The sequence below is a fragment of the Bos taurus genome, chromosome 9 (genome assembly GCF_002263795.3).
Source record: "Bos taurus isolate L1 Dominette 01449 registration number 42190680 breed Hereford chromosome 9, ARS-UCD2.0, whole genome shotgun sequence".
In the NCBI taxonomy this organism is placed as follows: domain Eukaryota; kingdom Metazoa; phylum Chordata; class Mammalia; order Artiodactyla; family Bovidae; genus Bos; species Bos taurus.
In genome coordinates, this window is record NC_037336.1 from 63,973,176 (window position 1) to 63,989,966 (window position 16,791).

Genomic DNA, 16,791 nt, shown 5'->3' on the forward strand with positions numbered 1-16,791 from the left:
TGTGTTAATTTCTGCTGTACAGCAAAGGGAATCAGCCATATGTATACATACACCCCCTCTTTTTTTGGATTTCCTTTTCATTTAAGTCACCACAGAGCACTGAGTAGCGTTCTCTGTGACAAGTAGGTTCTCATTAGCTATCTATTTTATACATAACAGTGTGTGTATGTCAATCCCAATCTCCCAGTTTATCCCAACCCCCTTTTCCCTCCTTGGGGTCCATGTGTTTGTTCTTAATGTCTATGTTTCTATTTCTGCTTTGCAAATAGGTTTCAGATATCAGAATTCTTTTTTTTTTTTTACAATATAGAACAGTGTTTTATATAAAAATTAAAAACAAAATCCTAACAACACAGCTGTCCTCTGGTTCTATCACTGTGGCCTGTTAAAACACAGAGTTCAGACCCAGCAATCCCACCACTGGGCATATGCCCTGAGAAAACCACAATTCTAAATGACACATGTACCCCAATGTTCATTGCAACACTATATACAGTAGCCAGGACATGGAAGCAACCAAGATGTCCATCGACAGATGAATGGATAGAGAAGTTGTGGTACATTCATACAATGGAATATTACTCAGCTATAAAAATGAACGAATTTGAGTCAGTTGTAGTGAGGTGGATGAACCTAGAGTCTCTTATACAGAGTAAAGTAAGTCAAAAAAACAAGCACCATATATTAACACATATATATGGAATCCAGAAGTTTCCACAGAAGTACACAGAAGAACTATACAAAAAAGATCTTATGACCCAGATAACCATGATGGTGTGATCACTCACCTAGAGCCAGACATCCTGGAATGTGAAGTCAAGTGGGCCTTAGGAAGCATCACTATGAACAAAGCTAGTGGAGGTGAGGGAATTCCAGTTGAGCTATTTCAAATCCTAAAAGATGATGCTGTGAAAGTGCTGCACTCACTATGATGGAAAATTTGGAAAACAGCTGTGGCCACAAGACTGGAAAAGGTCAGTTTTCATTCCAATCCCAAAGAAAGGCAATGCCAAAGACTGTTAGTACCACACAATTTCACTCATCTCACATGCTAGCAAAATAACGCTCAAAATTCTCCAAGCTCAAAATGCTCAATTCTCCAACGTTCAAAATTCTCCAATGTTGGCTTAAAACTCAACATTCAGAAAACGAAGATCATGGCATTCAGTCCCATCACTTCATGGCAAATAGATGAAGAAACAGTGGAAACAGTGACAGACTTTATTTTGGGGGGCTCCAAAATCACTGCAGATGGTGACTGCATCCATGAAATTAAAAGACACTTGCTCCTTGGAAGAAAAGCTATGACCAACCAAGACAGAATATTAAAAAACAGAGACATTACTTTGCCAAAAAAGGTCCATCTAGTCAAAGCTATGGTTTTTCCAGGAGTCATGTATAGATGTGAGAGTTGGACCATTATGAAAGCTGAACACCGAAGAACTGATGCTTTTGAACTGTGGTGTTGGAGAAGGCTCTTGAGAGTCACTTGGGCTGCAAGGAGATCCAATCAGTCCATCCTAAAGGAAATCAGTCCTGAATATTCATTTGTTGCTGAAGCTGAAACTCCAATACTCTGACCATCTGATGTGAAGAACTGACTCATTGGAAAAGACCCTGATGCTGGGAGGGATTGGGGGCAGGAGGAGAAGGGGACGACAGAGGATGAGATGGTTGGATGGCATCACTGACTCGATGGACATGAGTTTGAGGAGGGTCCAGGAGTTGGTGATGGACAGGGAAGCCTGGCGTGCTGCAGTCCATGGGGTCGCAAAAAGTCAGACACAACTGAGTGACTAACTGGCAACTGGGATGGAATCTAGAAAAATGATACTGATGAACCTGCTGCTGCTGCTGCTAAGTCGCTTCAGTCGTGTCCAACTCTGTGTGACCCCATAGACGGTAGCCCATCAGGCTCCCCTATCCCTGGGATTTTCTAGGCAAGAATACTGGAGTGGGTTGCCATTTCCTTCTCCAACGCATGAAAGTGAAAAGTGAAAGTGAAGTCACTCAGTCGTGTCTGACTCTTCGTGACCCCATGGACTGCAGCCTACCAGGCTCCTCCGCCCATGGGATTTTCCAGGCAAGAGTACTGGAGTGGGGTGCCATAGCCTTCTCCAACTGATGAGCTTAGTAGAGAACAAACTTGTAGACACAATGGAGGAAGGTAAGGGTGGGACGAATTGAGAAAGTAGCATTGACATATATACATATCATGTATAAAATAGTTAGTGGGAAGTTGCTAAATAACACACGGAGCCCAGCCTGGCCGTTCTGTGATGATGCAGAGGGGTGGGAAGCTCAAGAGGGAAGGGATATATAAAATTATGACTGATTTGTGTTGTTGTATGCCAGAAACCAATATATGATTGTAAAACAATTTTCCACCACTTAAAAATATGGAAAAAAAAGACAAAAAATGCAGAGTCCAAAGAAATGGGACAGACAAAGACAGAATGATTTGCATTATAACAGGCCTCTCTCTCTCTCTCTCTTTTTTTTTTTTAGAGAAAACTGGCATTTAGTTGGAGAGGGTGTTCCAGAGTGGTTGTGTACCCTGGGAAATGCTAGGTGTTTCTATTCAGTGAGGCTCTGAGCAGTTGATTTCCACAAAGCATGAGCTACAGCCACACAGGTGAGCAGTGGAGCATGGGATGCACAATTCATATGAACTTACTCCACTACTGATACTATGTGTAAAATAGATAACTAATGAGAACCTACTATACAGCAGAGGAAACTCTAGTTAATGCCCTGTGTTGACCCGGATGGGAAGGAAATCCAAAAGGGAGGGGATAGATGTATTCGTGTGGCTGATTCACTTTGCTGTACAGCAGAAACTAATACAACACTGTAAAGCAATTATACTCCAATACAAATTAGTTTAAAAAATGGGCTTATTTTAGAACCCAGAGGACTTCTAGTGAGGAAGCCAAAGTTCTGCTTTCATGGCATGACAGAGCATTTGGAAATGTCCTTACACATGAGCTGGCAAAACCGACAATCCTAAGAGTTTCTAGGCCTGAGAGAAATTTATAGACTGAGGACAAGAAATCTGAGAGAGGCATAGCCCAGATGCTTGGGACAAAGCATCATACTCCCAGTTTCTTATTGTTTCAAGGTAAGAAGATACATTTGGCCATTTGTGTATTTAGGTCAGGTTCTCAAATTGAGTCTATACAGCACCTTAAAAAAAATTTAACAGCTATATTTATAAGAGCTCAAGTTGTAAAATAACCAGATCAGTTCCAAGATGGAGTCACTCATGCTAAGCTTTCCGTGAGTAAACCAGAACCACCTGTCTTCTGCGAGACTCTCCCAGAACAGGCAGACCCAGACCCCCCAGTCTGTGCCCACAGGCCCCACACACAGGCTCCACAGAAGGGAAGCTGATGTCAGCAAGGCCCAGGGCCAAAATCACTGAGAATGGTGACTGCAGCCATGAAATCAGAGGACATTTGCTTCTTGGCAGGAAAGCTATGACAAATCTAGACAGTGTGTTGAAAAGCAGAGACATTACTTTGCCAACAAAGGTCTGTATAGTCAAGGCTGTGTTCTTCCCAGTGGTCACGTACAGTTGTGAGGCCTGGACCTTAAAGAAGGCGGAGTGCCGAAGAATCGATGTCTTGGAGCTGTGGTGTTGGAGAAGACTCTTGATAGTCCCTTGGACAGCAAGGAGATCAAACCAGTCAGTCTTAAGGGAAGTCAACCCTGAATACTCATTGGAAGGGCTGATGCTGAAGCTGAAACTTCAGTATTTTGGTCATCTGATGTGAACAGCTGACCCATTGGAAAAGTCCCTGATGCTGGGAAAAATTGAGGGCAGATGGAGAAGAGGGAATCAGAGGATGAGATGCCTGGATGGCATCACTGACACAATGGACATAAACTTGGGCACACTTTGGGGAGATGGTGAGGGACAGGAAGGCATGGTGTGCTGCAGTCCATGGGGTCGAAAGGGTCAGACATGACTAGGTGACCGAAAACAACAACAACCTCCTTGTTACTCCTCCTTTGGTCTTTAAGACTCTCTGGCCTCCTACAGTCCTTCCAAGTGACTTTTCTCTCTGCCAGATGGGATGCTGCTCCATCCATGAATTGCTGAATAAAAGCCTACTGATCAGTACATTGTAGAAAATTTTCTTTTAACAAACCTTAGGATTAATGGTTCCATTTACAAAGCTTGAAAGAAAGTGAAAGTGAGGTCACCCAGTTGTGTCCGACTCTTTGTGACCCCATGGACTGCAGTCTACCAGGCTTCTCCGTCCATGGGATCTTCCAGGCAAGAATACTGGAGTACGGTGCTATTTCCTTCTCCAGGAGATCTTCCCAGCCCAGGGATTGAACCCCAGTCTCCCGCATTGTAGGCAGACGCTTTACTGTCTGAGCCACCAGGGAAGTCTGTTGACTTGGGAAATGGGTGGCAGAATCCATTCTAGAGAAAAACCATTTTCCGTCTAGTGAATGCCCGTGAGAGGATGAGGGTCCAACAGGTTCCCCTAAAAGCTTAGAGAGGTTAAAATTTTTTTTAGATCAATGTGAAATTAGCATGACAATATTTGGCAAATGGAGAAAAAAAAAAAAACATTATTTGCAGTCCCACTGCCACCCCTTGGCAATAACCAATATAATTTCTGTGAATTAAAAAAAATGTATGTATGGAGAGAATACACTTGTGGTTGCCAGTGGGGTGGGGGTGGGGAGGGATGGATTGAGAGTGTGGGATTAGCAGATGCAAACTCTCATACAGGATGGATGAACAACAAGGTGGTACTGTAGCCCACAGGGAGCTACAGTCACCGTCCTGTGATCAATCACAACAGAAGAGAATATGAAAAAGAATGTATTTGTATGCATAACTGAATCACTTTGCTGTACAGCAGAAATTAATACAACATTGCAAATCCACTATCCTTCAATTAAAAAAATATACATCTATGGATCGCTAAGAGAGGGAAATGGGTGGCAGAATCCATTCTAGGGAGAAACCATTTTCTGTCTAATGAACGCCTGTGAGAGAATGAGGGTCCAACAGGCTCCCCTAATGATGACTTGGGTCCCTGTCCCTCTCCTTCTCCCCATGGGGAGGTAAGGCAGACCTGCTTGCAAGGAGGGTCCCTGACAAAGATGGGGACGCGGCAGGGCAGGGGTGTATGCAAAGAGCTTATTTTTTTGCATAAAAATAGTGGGAGACATTTGAGTTTCAGGAAGTAGCCTTGGATAAAGGGTGTGGGGACAGGAGGAACAACAGGAGAACGTGGAATGGGAGGTCGATGAGAATGGGGAGGAGGGTGGGCTGGGGAACAAAGTCAGCCAGTGAGGCACGCCCTGAGGTGCTGGAGCCTTGGAAGGTGAGGCTGCACAGTGGTGGGTCCCCTGCAGGGCCTGGCAGACTTGAAAGGAAGCTGCCCTGTGTGGATGGAATTCGCAGGGATCAAGAAGAAAGGTCACTTTTCCATATTTGGGTCTGTGCTTCATACATAAGAAGAATGGTTTGAAAGAGGTAAGAACAGAGGAGACACAAGAAAGAATTAGGACCAAGGGGATCAGGAAAAATACAGGCTCCCCAAGGAATGGTCAGATTTTGGGGGAAGAGGGTAAGAAGAGCTCCAGTGTTCCCTAAGTTTTGTAGGATAAAGAGTCTTTCCATTTACTAAAGGGAGGAGTGACCTTATAAATTTGTTTGGAGTTACAAGTGTCAAGGGGCTTCCCAGGTGGTGCCAGTGGTAAAGAACCTGCCTGCCAATGCAGGAGACATAAGAGATGCCGGTTCAATCCTTGGGCCAGGAAGATCCCCTGGAGGAGGGCATGGCAACCCACTCCAGTATTATTGCCTGGAAGATCCCATGGACAGAAGAAGCCTAGAGGAATACAGTCCATGGGGTCGCAAAAGAGTTGGACAGGACTGAAGCAACTTGGCACATGTACACAAATGTCAAATTACTACAATCTGGGTAAGAAAATTCTGTATAGTTATAAAAAATTTCTTGTATCTTCCTCTTTTTCATTTAAAATGAAATTGCATACATTTTCCTGTGTTACAGAATATTAGAGAATTGACATTTTTTTCTTGGACCCACTATGTTCTGGGGTCCAGTTCTGTTACTATACAATCTTATTTAATCCCTACAACATTCTCTGAGGTAGTCAAATCATTGCAACCATTTTTAAAAATAAAAAACTGAAGCCTAGAGTGGTTAAGACATGTCCAAGATTGGACAGGACTTTCCAGGAGGAGCCAGTGGTAAAGAACCTGCCTGCCAATGCAGGAGACTTAAGAGATGTGGGTTTGATCCCTGGGTTGGGAAGATCCCCTGGAGGAGGGCATGGCAACCCACTCCAGTATTCTTGCCTGAGAATCCCATGGACAGAAGAGCCTAGCAGGCTATGGTTCATAGGGTCGCAAGGAGTCAAACACGCATGCATGCAAAGTTGGCCAGCCAGCAGTGACCAACCCCAGGAGGGAGACTGGATCCATCAGAGCACAAAAGCCTTCTCCACAATCCCATGACGCTTGCCAGAGAAATCAGAGAATTGAAATCCGTCTCCAAGACCATCAAGGGGAAATATCAGAACAGCAGGAATGTAAAAGATTCTTCTCTCCTCCAGGGAGAGATTTGATGAGATTTGACTCTGTGATAGGAGTAGGCTTTCGATTTCACAATATGTAGTTGGCCATCAGCTTTCCTACAACTCAGCCTGCCAAATGACATGATCCTCTTCTATATTAATTTAATAGCTGTTCTTTTCACTTTGGGGGCTTGGCTCATCCCGCTTCTCCTTGGAAAGCACTTCCATGAGATGCTACTAAAACCGATCAGTGTTATGTGGCTGCAGAAATCATTAGCCAGAAGGCTCTGGTTTCACTTCGTGAAGGATGTTGGTGCTGAAATTGGAAGTTGACTGAGGGGTCCTGAGTAATGACCCTCAGAAAGAGTGAGTCCCTGTGCCTGGTGGCCATCATCTCTGAAGCTACCAGCCACACCTCTGCCCTGTGGCTGGTTCTCCCAGTTCACTCAAACCCACACATCCTCAGTCCTATGGATGCCCAGAGGAAGTGGTTCTTTGTTGGAGAGTGTTTCCCTATCCTGTAGGTGTTCAGTTCAGTTCAGTCACTCAGTTGTGTCCGACACTCTGTGACCCCATGAATCGAAGCACATCAGGCCTCCCTGTCCATCACCAACTCCTGGAGTTCACTCAGACTCAACGTCCATCGAGTCAGTGATGCCATCCAACCATCTCATCCTCTGTCGTCCCCTTCTCCTCCTGCCCCCAATCCCTCCCAGCATCAGAGTCTTTTCCAATGAGTCAAGACTCCTTTTTTGTTCTAAAAGGCAAGATTATCTAAACTACAAGAGTGAAAATCAATGGTAAGATGAACAATGACTGCAAAGCACAACCAAATCTCTTGCCCTCTTTCACTTATTCTAATGAAGCAGGGATGGGTCCACCCCTGCACAGTGCATAGCTGGCTGCTGGCTGCAGTGGGAAGAACAAACACTAGCCTTCATGGTTCTGTTTATACTTAAAACTGTGAACTTCATTTATTTTAAGAATAAAATACTGTGTGCTTTAAAATCACTTATGTTCTCTTAAGTCAATGACAAGGCTCGGACTTCATATTTAAGAAATGTGTGATGAAATCCAGAAGCAACACAATTAGGTACTTAATGAAAAAAAAAAACTCCAAATAAAGAAATCTTGCTTAAAAAATTGTGTGTGTGTGTGTGGGGGGGGCAGGGTGGGGGCTGTGCCACGTGGCATGTAGAATCTTATTTCCCCAACCAGGGATTGAACCTGGGTCCCCTGCAGAGTCCTAACCACTGGATTGCAAGGGAATTCCGAAGAAATGTTACTTTTAAAGGAGCCACATCTGTTGGCATTCACTCAACAGTCCTGGCACCTGTCTTCCTTGAATCAACTAGAGACCTGGTAGTGAGGCTGCAATGGGTGTTCCCAGGCTAAGGAAGAGAAGTGGCACCTGCTGGGCTGGGAGGGGTAGAGGGTTCACCAGACTGAGGTTTCAGTGAGGCTGCAGGCAGCTTGCTGAAGAATAAGGTGAGAGCGCCTTACGGGGAGGAGGGAGTGGGGTTGTGGGGATGAGCAATTCAGGATGATGACTAAGTCTCAGGCTGCGACTCCAGAAGTGAAGTTGCTGAAAAAGCGGTGAGAGTCCAAGTTGATAGGATCAAGAAACTCTGAACAGAAGGGATTGTAGACCTAAAACTTTAACTCCGCAGAGGGAGAAACGCATGCCTACACTCACCACAGCCACAGCTAACCAGACAGACTTGCATGATCCAAACTAGTTAAAATAGTGGGAGGCAAACAGAGTGACAGCATCTTAGGAGCCTGTCTGCTTTCAAGGGTCACACACGGAGGAGTCCTCTGTCACACCTGCCACATCTTTCAGTCTGAACGCACTTTACTTCTTTTCTTCTCCCAAGGCAAATGCACAGACCAGCTCATAACTCTAGGGTTTAATTCCTTTAGAGAAGACGTCTGCATTCTAGCCCTCGTCCTTGTAGCCCTGACATTTTGCAAAGCTGGTCAGGAAAGTTCTCTCATCTTCATCCTGACATAAGAACGGTGAGGCAATACCAGGGTGGCCTGGCCTGCACGTGCGTGGCGGCTGTCGTCCAAAGCACCTGCAGTCGTGTTCAGTATTCGGAGGGAAACTGTTCATGCACTGTTTGGGCCATTTTGGCCTGCCTCATTTAAAGCTGAGTCTTTAAAAATATGGACAAGACAAACCTCTTTAGTAAGTGGTTACAGCATTTAAACAGAACATAAAATATCAGGTACAATCTAGATGCTTTGTGAAACTGTTTTAGGTGAGTGTGTGCGTTGGGTCTTGTGTTGCTGAAATGGTTCTCAGGAGACAAGATCACAAACGATGCACTGCTGTTGTTGTTGTTTAGTTGCTCAGTCGTGTCCGACTCCTTGTGACCCCATGGACTGTAGCCCGCCAGGCTCCTCTGGCCATGGGATTCTCCGGGCAAGAATCCTGGAGTGGGTTGTCATTTCCTTCTCCAGGAAATCATGCATTATTTTAACCCTACTTTGATTAATCAAGCATATCTAACTTTATGCTAATTCTTTTGTCTTTTTCTTGGCTTGCTGGATCTGAGTTCCTGGACCAGAATTGAACCTGGGCCCTTAGTAGTAAAAGTGCAGAGTTCTAACCACTGGGTCGCTAGGGAATTCCCAACTTTATGTTAATTCTCAAGGCAATGGAGTGAAGGGCTGTGTTTTGTTGTTGTTTTGTTTTCTGTTTGCTTTTTAAGGTTGGGAAAATATATTTAAAGAAGCAAACATATCTCATTTCCTATTGTGTCCTAGAATTCCCTTTAATTGTTAAGTTCATTCCTCACAATGATGAGTGTCCAAACCGAACATTTTCATGAGAATAATTTAATCTTGGTAAGCAATCATGAAATATGAGATAAAATACTAACTCTACAGGTAGTTTTTTCTCGAGACTGTAATTATCTACTTCAAAGTTTGTGGATAAATAGTATAATTTTTATCCGCAAATCTTTCTTTCAACCAGTCATTCATCATTTATCATCTCCGTAGCAGAAGACACATTCTCTTTTGCAGGATCTCATTGGCTGGAACCAAAGTGACAGGAACAAAACAAGAGGCTGCAGAATTTAATGGGAGGCGGGGCACAGCCATTCAGCCTTTTCAGGTCCAGCCGGGCTCACTGACTGATGGCCGTGTACCAAGGCTGCGGATGGTGGCTGGGCCTTCAGAGGGTCTAAGGCAAGTCAAGGGAGTGTGGCAATGCCTTCAACATCTGAGAGGCGGCATCGGATTCCTTTAATTCTTCTTGCCCATTTTGGCCATAGCTCATTGAAAACTCAGCATTCAAAATATAGCCTAGCTATAATATGAAGAAATTAATTAAGTGGGTGGTAATTGGCACTTAAAAAGTGAAAAAGTAGACTTCTTCCCTGGAGTTCCAGTGGTTAAGAACTCGCCTGCCAATGCAGGGGACAGGCGTTCAACTCCTGGTCCAGGAAGATCCCACATGCCCGCAGAGCAACTAAATGCTCATGTCGAAACTAAGAACCCACACACTCTAGAGCCTGCGCTTCCCAAGAGAAGGCACCACAGTGAGAAGCCTGAGCACTGCAAGTAGACAGCAGCCCCTGCTCGCTGCCGCAGCTAGAGAACACCCTCTCGCAGCAGTGAAGACCCAGCACAGCCAATGAATTCAAAAAAGTGAAACAGAACAGAAAATATCAGGGTGCACCCTGAGTGCCTTGGGAAATATTTCATTTAGTGTGTGTGTGTGTGTGTGTGTGTGTGTGTGTGAGCACGCACTGGGTCCTCGTGAACAACACCCTTCTTACTATGGATCACAGTCAAATGCCTTTGAAGCCACTGCTCTACCAGATGCAGGGGTGGGATGCGCCGAGTTCTTCCTGTGTGTCCTCAGGCGCTGATGCTGCCTCAGAGGGAAGCTAAGGAAAGACCAGGAGGGTGTCTTATTCCAGAGCTGGGACATGGCCGAAGTGAGAGCCTAGAGCTCCAGGCCCTGTTCTGAGGCACTTCACCACTGTCCACTCACACGCACATGAAGCCACAGCAATGCTTATAACTGACCCTCATCCTAGCAATGAGGGAGGCCAGGCCGACAGGCGCCCAGCCCTTGTTAGTAGTCTAGACAGTCCACACCAGAGTCTTAACCTCCACCCAGTGTTGCCCGATGACCTGCTCCAGTGGGGTTTCTTGGTGTTGGCATCCTCAGTCTAGCCAACTCCCCCATCTTGAATTACTTAAGTGGCTCTCAGATGCTTGATGGCAAAGTCACCTGTGCTAAGAAAGCTGGCATCTCTGTCAGCATCCGCACCGTCTTCATCACACTCATACTTTGTCTGCAACCTGCCTGCAGTCATTCCCACCCAATGTGGTAAATCAACTGTATTTCAATACAAAATTTTTTTAAAAGTCTCTTTGAGTAAGATTTACACATTATCACTCGGTGTGTATCACTTATATACATTATTACACATATTAATACATATTATACTTTATATCAACGTATATTATCTAACCCTCCCGGGACCATTACCTGTGTAGAGAAACGTGTTGGAATGTCCTCCCACCACCACATCCACACCCTTCACTTTCTGAGCAATGAGTTTATCCACTTCAAAACCAGAGTGTCCCAGTGCAATAATTTTGTTCACATTTAGAGTTTTTAACTTATCTACTTCTGGTTGCAATGCAGTGATTTCATCTTCGAATACTAAATTCGTTCCTAAGGAAGAAAAGAAAATGGACATTTACTCAACAATTGCTTTTTTAAAATCATATTGCTTATTATATAAGCATATCAAGTAAAAACACCTTACTATCTAAAGTTCTTAAATTTTTAAGACCAAAACTTATGTATAAGTTCAGTGTAATATCTCTACAAAGCCAATAAAAATTCACATCAATATTCTCAGTTACATTCCCTTAAGTTGCAATGGGGCTTCCCTGGTGACTCAGATGATAAAGAATCTGCCTGCAATGCAAGAGATCTGGGTTCAGTCCCTGAGTTGGGAAGATCCCTTGGAGAAGGAAATGGCAACCCACTCCAGTATTCTTGCCTGGAAAATTCCAGGGACAGAGGAGCCTGGCAGGCTACAGTCTATGGGGTCACGAAGAATCAGACAGGACTGAGAGTCTAAGACACACACACACACAAGGTTGCCTGTTGGCTTAAGGCTGCGGATGATACTATGTTGCTCGAGTTCAGTCTTAAACTGTAAGCAGGGTTCAGATTTGTGATCTATTTCTTTAATCTATTTGTATTTTTATTCAGACTTCCATTAGGTCAACACAAAGCATGCCTGAGCACATAAACATGTTGGACTGTATACATGCCAAGTCATTATGCTATATACCTTAGTGCTGGATGTCAATCATATCTCAATAAAACTTAAAAAAAAGATTAGCTACTGTATGGCTTTGTTTGCAGGTTCAGCACAATCAGTCTTCAAACTCGAAACTCTTGTCAGTGACTAGTCCTTGAATTGACGCCATTGACAACGCTGTCTCGTCCACTGGATAAGGTCAGTGTTAGAGCATCGTGAGCGCTGATTAGATTGCGTTCTAATCTGCCGAGGACTGCTGGCCCTGGGAGCCTTGCATCCCTCTCAGGAGGCTCACCCCCTACACAGTGGGAGCTGAAGCTTGCCTGGCGAGTGTGAGTGTGACCGCACAGCTGGGCGCTGTGTGCTGCAGGCTCGCACTACCCGGTGTGGTAAGCCCACCAGGCTCTCCCTTTGTCCCTGTCCTGCAGTCAAATCACTGCATGGCTGGAGGGCTTACAGCTCTGACTGGCACAGACAGGACTACAAATACAGATACGCTGCCCTGAAGTCACAGCCAACCAGCTGTGACTCCGGACCTTCCAGAGGATCTGGAACCAACCCTAAAACAAAAATGCCAAAAGATGAATCAGTCTCCTAACAACTTTTCAAAACCCAGGAGTCTGTTATGTACAGTTTGAAAAGTATTCATCTATGGAGCTATGAGATGGTTAAACATATCACTTCTGATGCTGTGGTGTTTGGGGGTCTCGGTGTGTTCCAGGAGGGAACTCTGGAGTCCCTCGAATCAGTTAAGATGATTTGTGCCAAAGAGCATGGAAAATAAGCAGCAAGGCTGATGGTAAAGCTGGGGGTACCCCAGACTGACAGCTTGAAAACAAGTGGTTCACAGATGTGGATGGGATCTGCAGTGCTGCCAGTAGCTCACAGCGCAACATTTAAAGATCAAGAGTTATAACAGCTTGGCCATCACTGTCTGCAATGAGGCCATTAAGAATCATCTGATTATTCTTGCCAGCCACCCCAAGAAGCTCAAGGCTCCCAGGTCACCCTCAGTGCTGTGTCAACACTGATCCTCTCACTGATCTCCCCTTAAAACAATGAAGTGCACCCTCCCCATTCCACACTTCTGCTTAATTTCTCTCTGTGGCATTCACCACCTTCTGGTGTACCAAACATTTTCCTCATCTATTTCTTTTCCCACTAAATGGGAAGATCCAGTGGGCAGGGCTTTTTGGGGTCAGTATCTCTGATGCCAAGAACACTGCCAGGAACAGAGGTAGGCCCCCAGAGGGAATGAATGAATGAGTAATTGAATGGATGTTTGCTGAGACTTATGCTTCATCCTCTGCTTCAGTGTGGTGGGCAGGAAAGAACAAAAAGTCGAGAGAAAGGCCTCTGAGGACAAAGGACTGTATTCTCCTAACACATCAGAAACCTCACATGATTGGTCATCCCACATACAGAAGGCATGGGATTTATTTTAGGATAATATGAAGGGAAAAGTGCAAGTGTTAGTCGCTCAGCCATGTCTGACTCTTTGCAACCCCATGGACTGTAGCCCATCAGGCTCTTCTGTCCATGGGATTCTCCAGGCAAGAATACTAGAGTGGGTTGCCAAGCCCTCCTCCAGGGATCTTCCCAACCCAGGGACTCAACCTGCATCTCCTGCATTGTAGGTGGATTCTGTACCATCTGAGCCACCAGGGAGTGAGAGGAATTTCATTATCTAAATAAAATAAATGAAATGTGCTAGAAATACAAATTATGCCTGTGGGCACCCAGGCCACTAGGACTGAAGGATTGAGGCTGGATATTTGGGGCCAGAGATTGACAGAAGGAGCCAGGCTGCTGAGCCTGTGGTCTTGGGAGAAGCAAGCGTCCCCCGAGACACTGCTGCACCCCTGCCCAGCTCCTGCACTGGTCCCTACATGATGCAGCCCCTTCTCCTGGGAGATGCTGGAAAGAGTGTGGTCCTTTCAGCTCTCACGTCTTTTGTAATCTGGTAAGGTGCCGTCTGAGTCCCAGCAAGGCTGGTGCCCGCCCCGTCTCTCCACCATCCCCCTCTTCTATCTTTTTATTGGTGACTATTTTTAAGAACGATTTTTAAAGTCTTTATTGAATTTGTTACAATATTGCATCTGTTTTGTGCTATGTGCTTAATCGCCCAGTTGTGTCCAACTCTTTGTGACCCCGTGGACTGTAGCCCACCAGGCTCCTATGTCCATGGGATTCTCCAGGCAAGAATACTGGACTGGGTTGCCATTTCCTTCTCAAGGGATCTTCCCAATGCAGGAACTGAACCCAGGTCTCCCACGTTGCAGGTGGTTCTTTACTGTCTGAACCACCAGGGGTGTCTGTTTTACATTTTGTTTTTTTGGCCATGAGGCACATGTGATGTTAGTTCCTCAACCAGGGATGAAACCCATACCTTCTGCATGGGAAAGTGAACCACTGGACCATTAGGGAAGTCTCCTTATTGCTGACTATGAAAGAAGGGACTAACGTTTTTCTCCAAATCATGCTGAACTCCTCAGCCCAACAATCCAGTCCTCACCCCACTTTCCAGCTTTCTCTTAGAATCCATGTTCCAGGAAACTAAACACCTACTACTTTGGGATTGTGGCCCCACACCTGCCTGCTCTTGTGTGTTCATTTCACAGCTTTCACTGGGAAGCCCCTCGTGCTGGCACCAGGCAGGTCCCTGCCCTTGGCAGCATGGGTCTCAGAAGATGACTCTGACCTCGCTTCTGGAATGCCCTTTGCCCCAGGATTCTTCACACACCTTAGAGGGGGCCAAGGAGGGTCTTCATCGTGTCTACCTGACCCCCGAGCTGGCCATCCTGCCCTTCACTCACCAGACCCTCTTCCCTCCCTCCCCAACTTTGTTTATGACATTAATTAGATTCTACCTTTAATGAACTCAAATCCCCCTGGAAGGAACAGACATCATGGAGACACATAACTATTCTGTTATTCAACATGTCCACATCTTTAGTCAGAGATCCTGAGCTGGCCCCTCTATTAGGTTCCAGATGTTCACTGAGAGCAGGCTAGCTCTGTCCTCGGGCTGCTCCCAAGGAAGCCCAGAGTGAGGACAAATGTGATCAGGGGAGGCATTTTCGGGGGGTGCTAGGGACTCACAGCAGGAGCGTCTCACCAGAGGGCGACCTGCGGCAACTGGGCCTCAGGACCCCAGCCCAACCCACGTCAGTGATTGGTTCACTCTGTAATCACCACCCTCGCCTCTGGGCAGGAAAGCCCCCGGGGGCCCAGACAGAAGGTGCCCTGAACCTGGGAAGGGCTGATCACCTTGCTGTAAGCAGCGGGACGGAAGGGCCAGAGCCATGCTGATGGTGGAGAGAAGCCCGAGACTGTACTCTGGGTACCTCCAGTGGGGCCACATCCTTTTTAGTCAGAAGACCACTCACATAGCTCTTCAAAAGCCAGTAATTCATGAGGTCCACGGGTGCCTGCTGTGGCATTTTCACAATGATTTCAGCCACAGCCATGGACCACGTGCAAAGGCTTGGGGGAGGGATGTCACCTGGCGCCTGGGGTGCCTGACGAACCCCAGGTCCCCAGCAGTGGAGAGCAGCCCAGCCCTGCTTCTGAGCTCACACCACTCAGGGTCAAGTGCACTGACTTTTGTGTTGTTTCTGATGGCCTGCAACTACTTTAACAGCAACAGGAAACACATGACATTTCTGTCATTTTCTAAAATTTCCTTTATCAGTTTGTTCTTGCCAAAAACCCTTGTTTCCTTTTTTTCTTCAAATATGGAAAGAAAATTGACTTGGATAATTTAGAAAAATCTTCCCAGGTGACACATTGGTAAAGAATTTGCCTGCCAATGCAGGAGGTGCAAAGAGATGTGGGTTTGATCCCTGGGTGGGGAAGATCCCCTGGAGAAGGAAATGACAACCCACTCCAGTATTCTTGCCTGGAGAATCCCACAGACAGAGGAGGCTGGTGGACTATATATAGTCCATGGGTCTGCAAAGAGTCTGACATGACTGAGTGACTCACTTGCAATTTAGGAAAAATGTTTTTTTGTTTTCACTGCCAAACCATTCCTGTAAAAGTGGCTCAAAAATGGTTTTCTGAATGGTCTTAGGGTTATACAGATATATGTGTGTGTATATATGGCTATAGCAGATATACATATTTATCTGTTGTATGATACACACACACACACACAAAAGACCATTCAAAAAAAAAATATATATATATATATTTCCCAGAAAGCCAGATACAACAAAGCCATTAAAACAAGAGATAATGAAAAAGGGAGCTAACTATTCATAGAATAATCATACTAGAAAAAAGGAAATTGAGGTAAAACCCTGGCTCTGGGCTCCCTGGTTCCACAGAAAAAAGGGGTGAGTTACGTGACTCTCATTTCCCAATAAATGACTCCTTCTGACATCAGCACAGGATATAAATGGCCCTCTCATCCAAATTCTGAATATGCTGAATTAAGCAATGTTACTGTTGATGTCAACATTTCACTGAGCAGGAGAGCAAGGGTCTTTAAGAAGTTACTTAGGGCAACTGGAAACCACTAAATTGATATTTCAATGACATCCACAAGTGGCCAACACCACACACTGTTCCTACTTTGACCAACCATCCAGAAAAATAATGCCACACTCTGATTTAGTGCCACCTATTTTCAAGCAATGAGTGCTGTAAAAGAAGAAAATACCTGGATTTGAGAGGAAAGGGGTTTCCTTTGAAGTGTATCCAACAATCCCCACAACTTCATCACCAACAGTAAGAATTTTATATGGTGAATAAAGTCCTGAAATTTTAGACGCTAGAGGCCCCTTGGCTTTAATGTTTGCGCTCAGAATTGGAAAATTGACCTCTTTGAGTAGTGGATCAATCAGGCCTTCCACACCATTATCAAATTCATGATTTCCCAGTGCCTGGTGGAAAGGGAAAAGAGAAAAAGAAT

The 16,791-nt window shown here is 45.3% G+C and overlaps 1 protein-coding gene across 1 annotated transcript in view; it reads right to left on the minus strand.

The window, feature by feature from the left end:
• Positions 1-16,791, minus strand: part of NT5E (5'-nucleotidase ecto) — a 72,976-nt gene that overhangs the window by 19,420 nt on the left and 36,765 nt on the right. Inside the window, 2 exon segments of the mRNA NM_174129.4 lie at positions 11,084-11,272; positions 16,540-16,762. Of these exon segments, the coding sequence (NP_776554.2) occupies positions 11,084-11,272; positions 16,540-16,762 (412 nt within the window).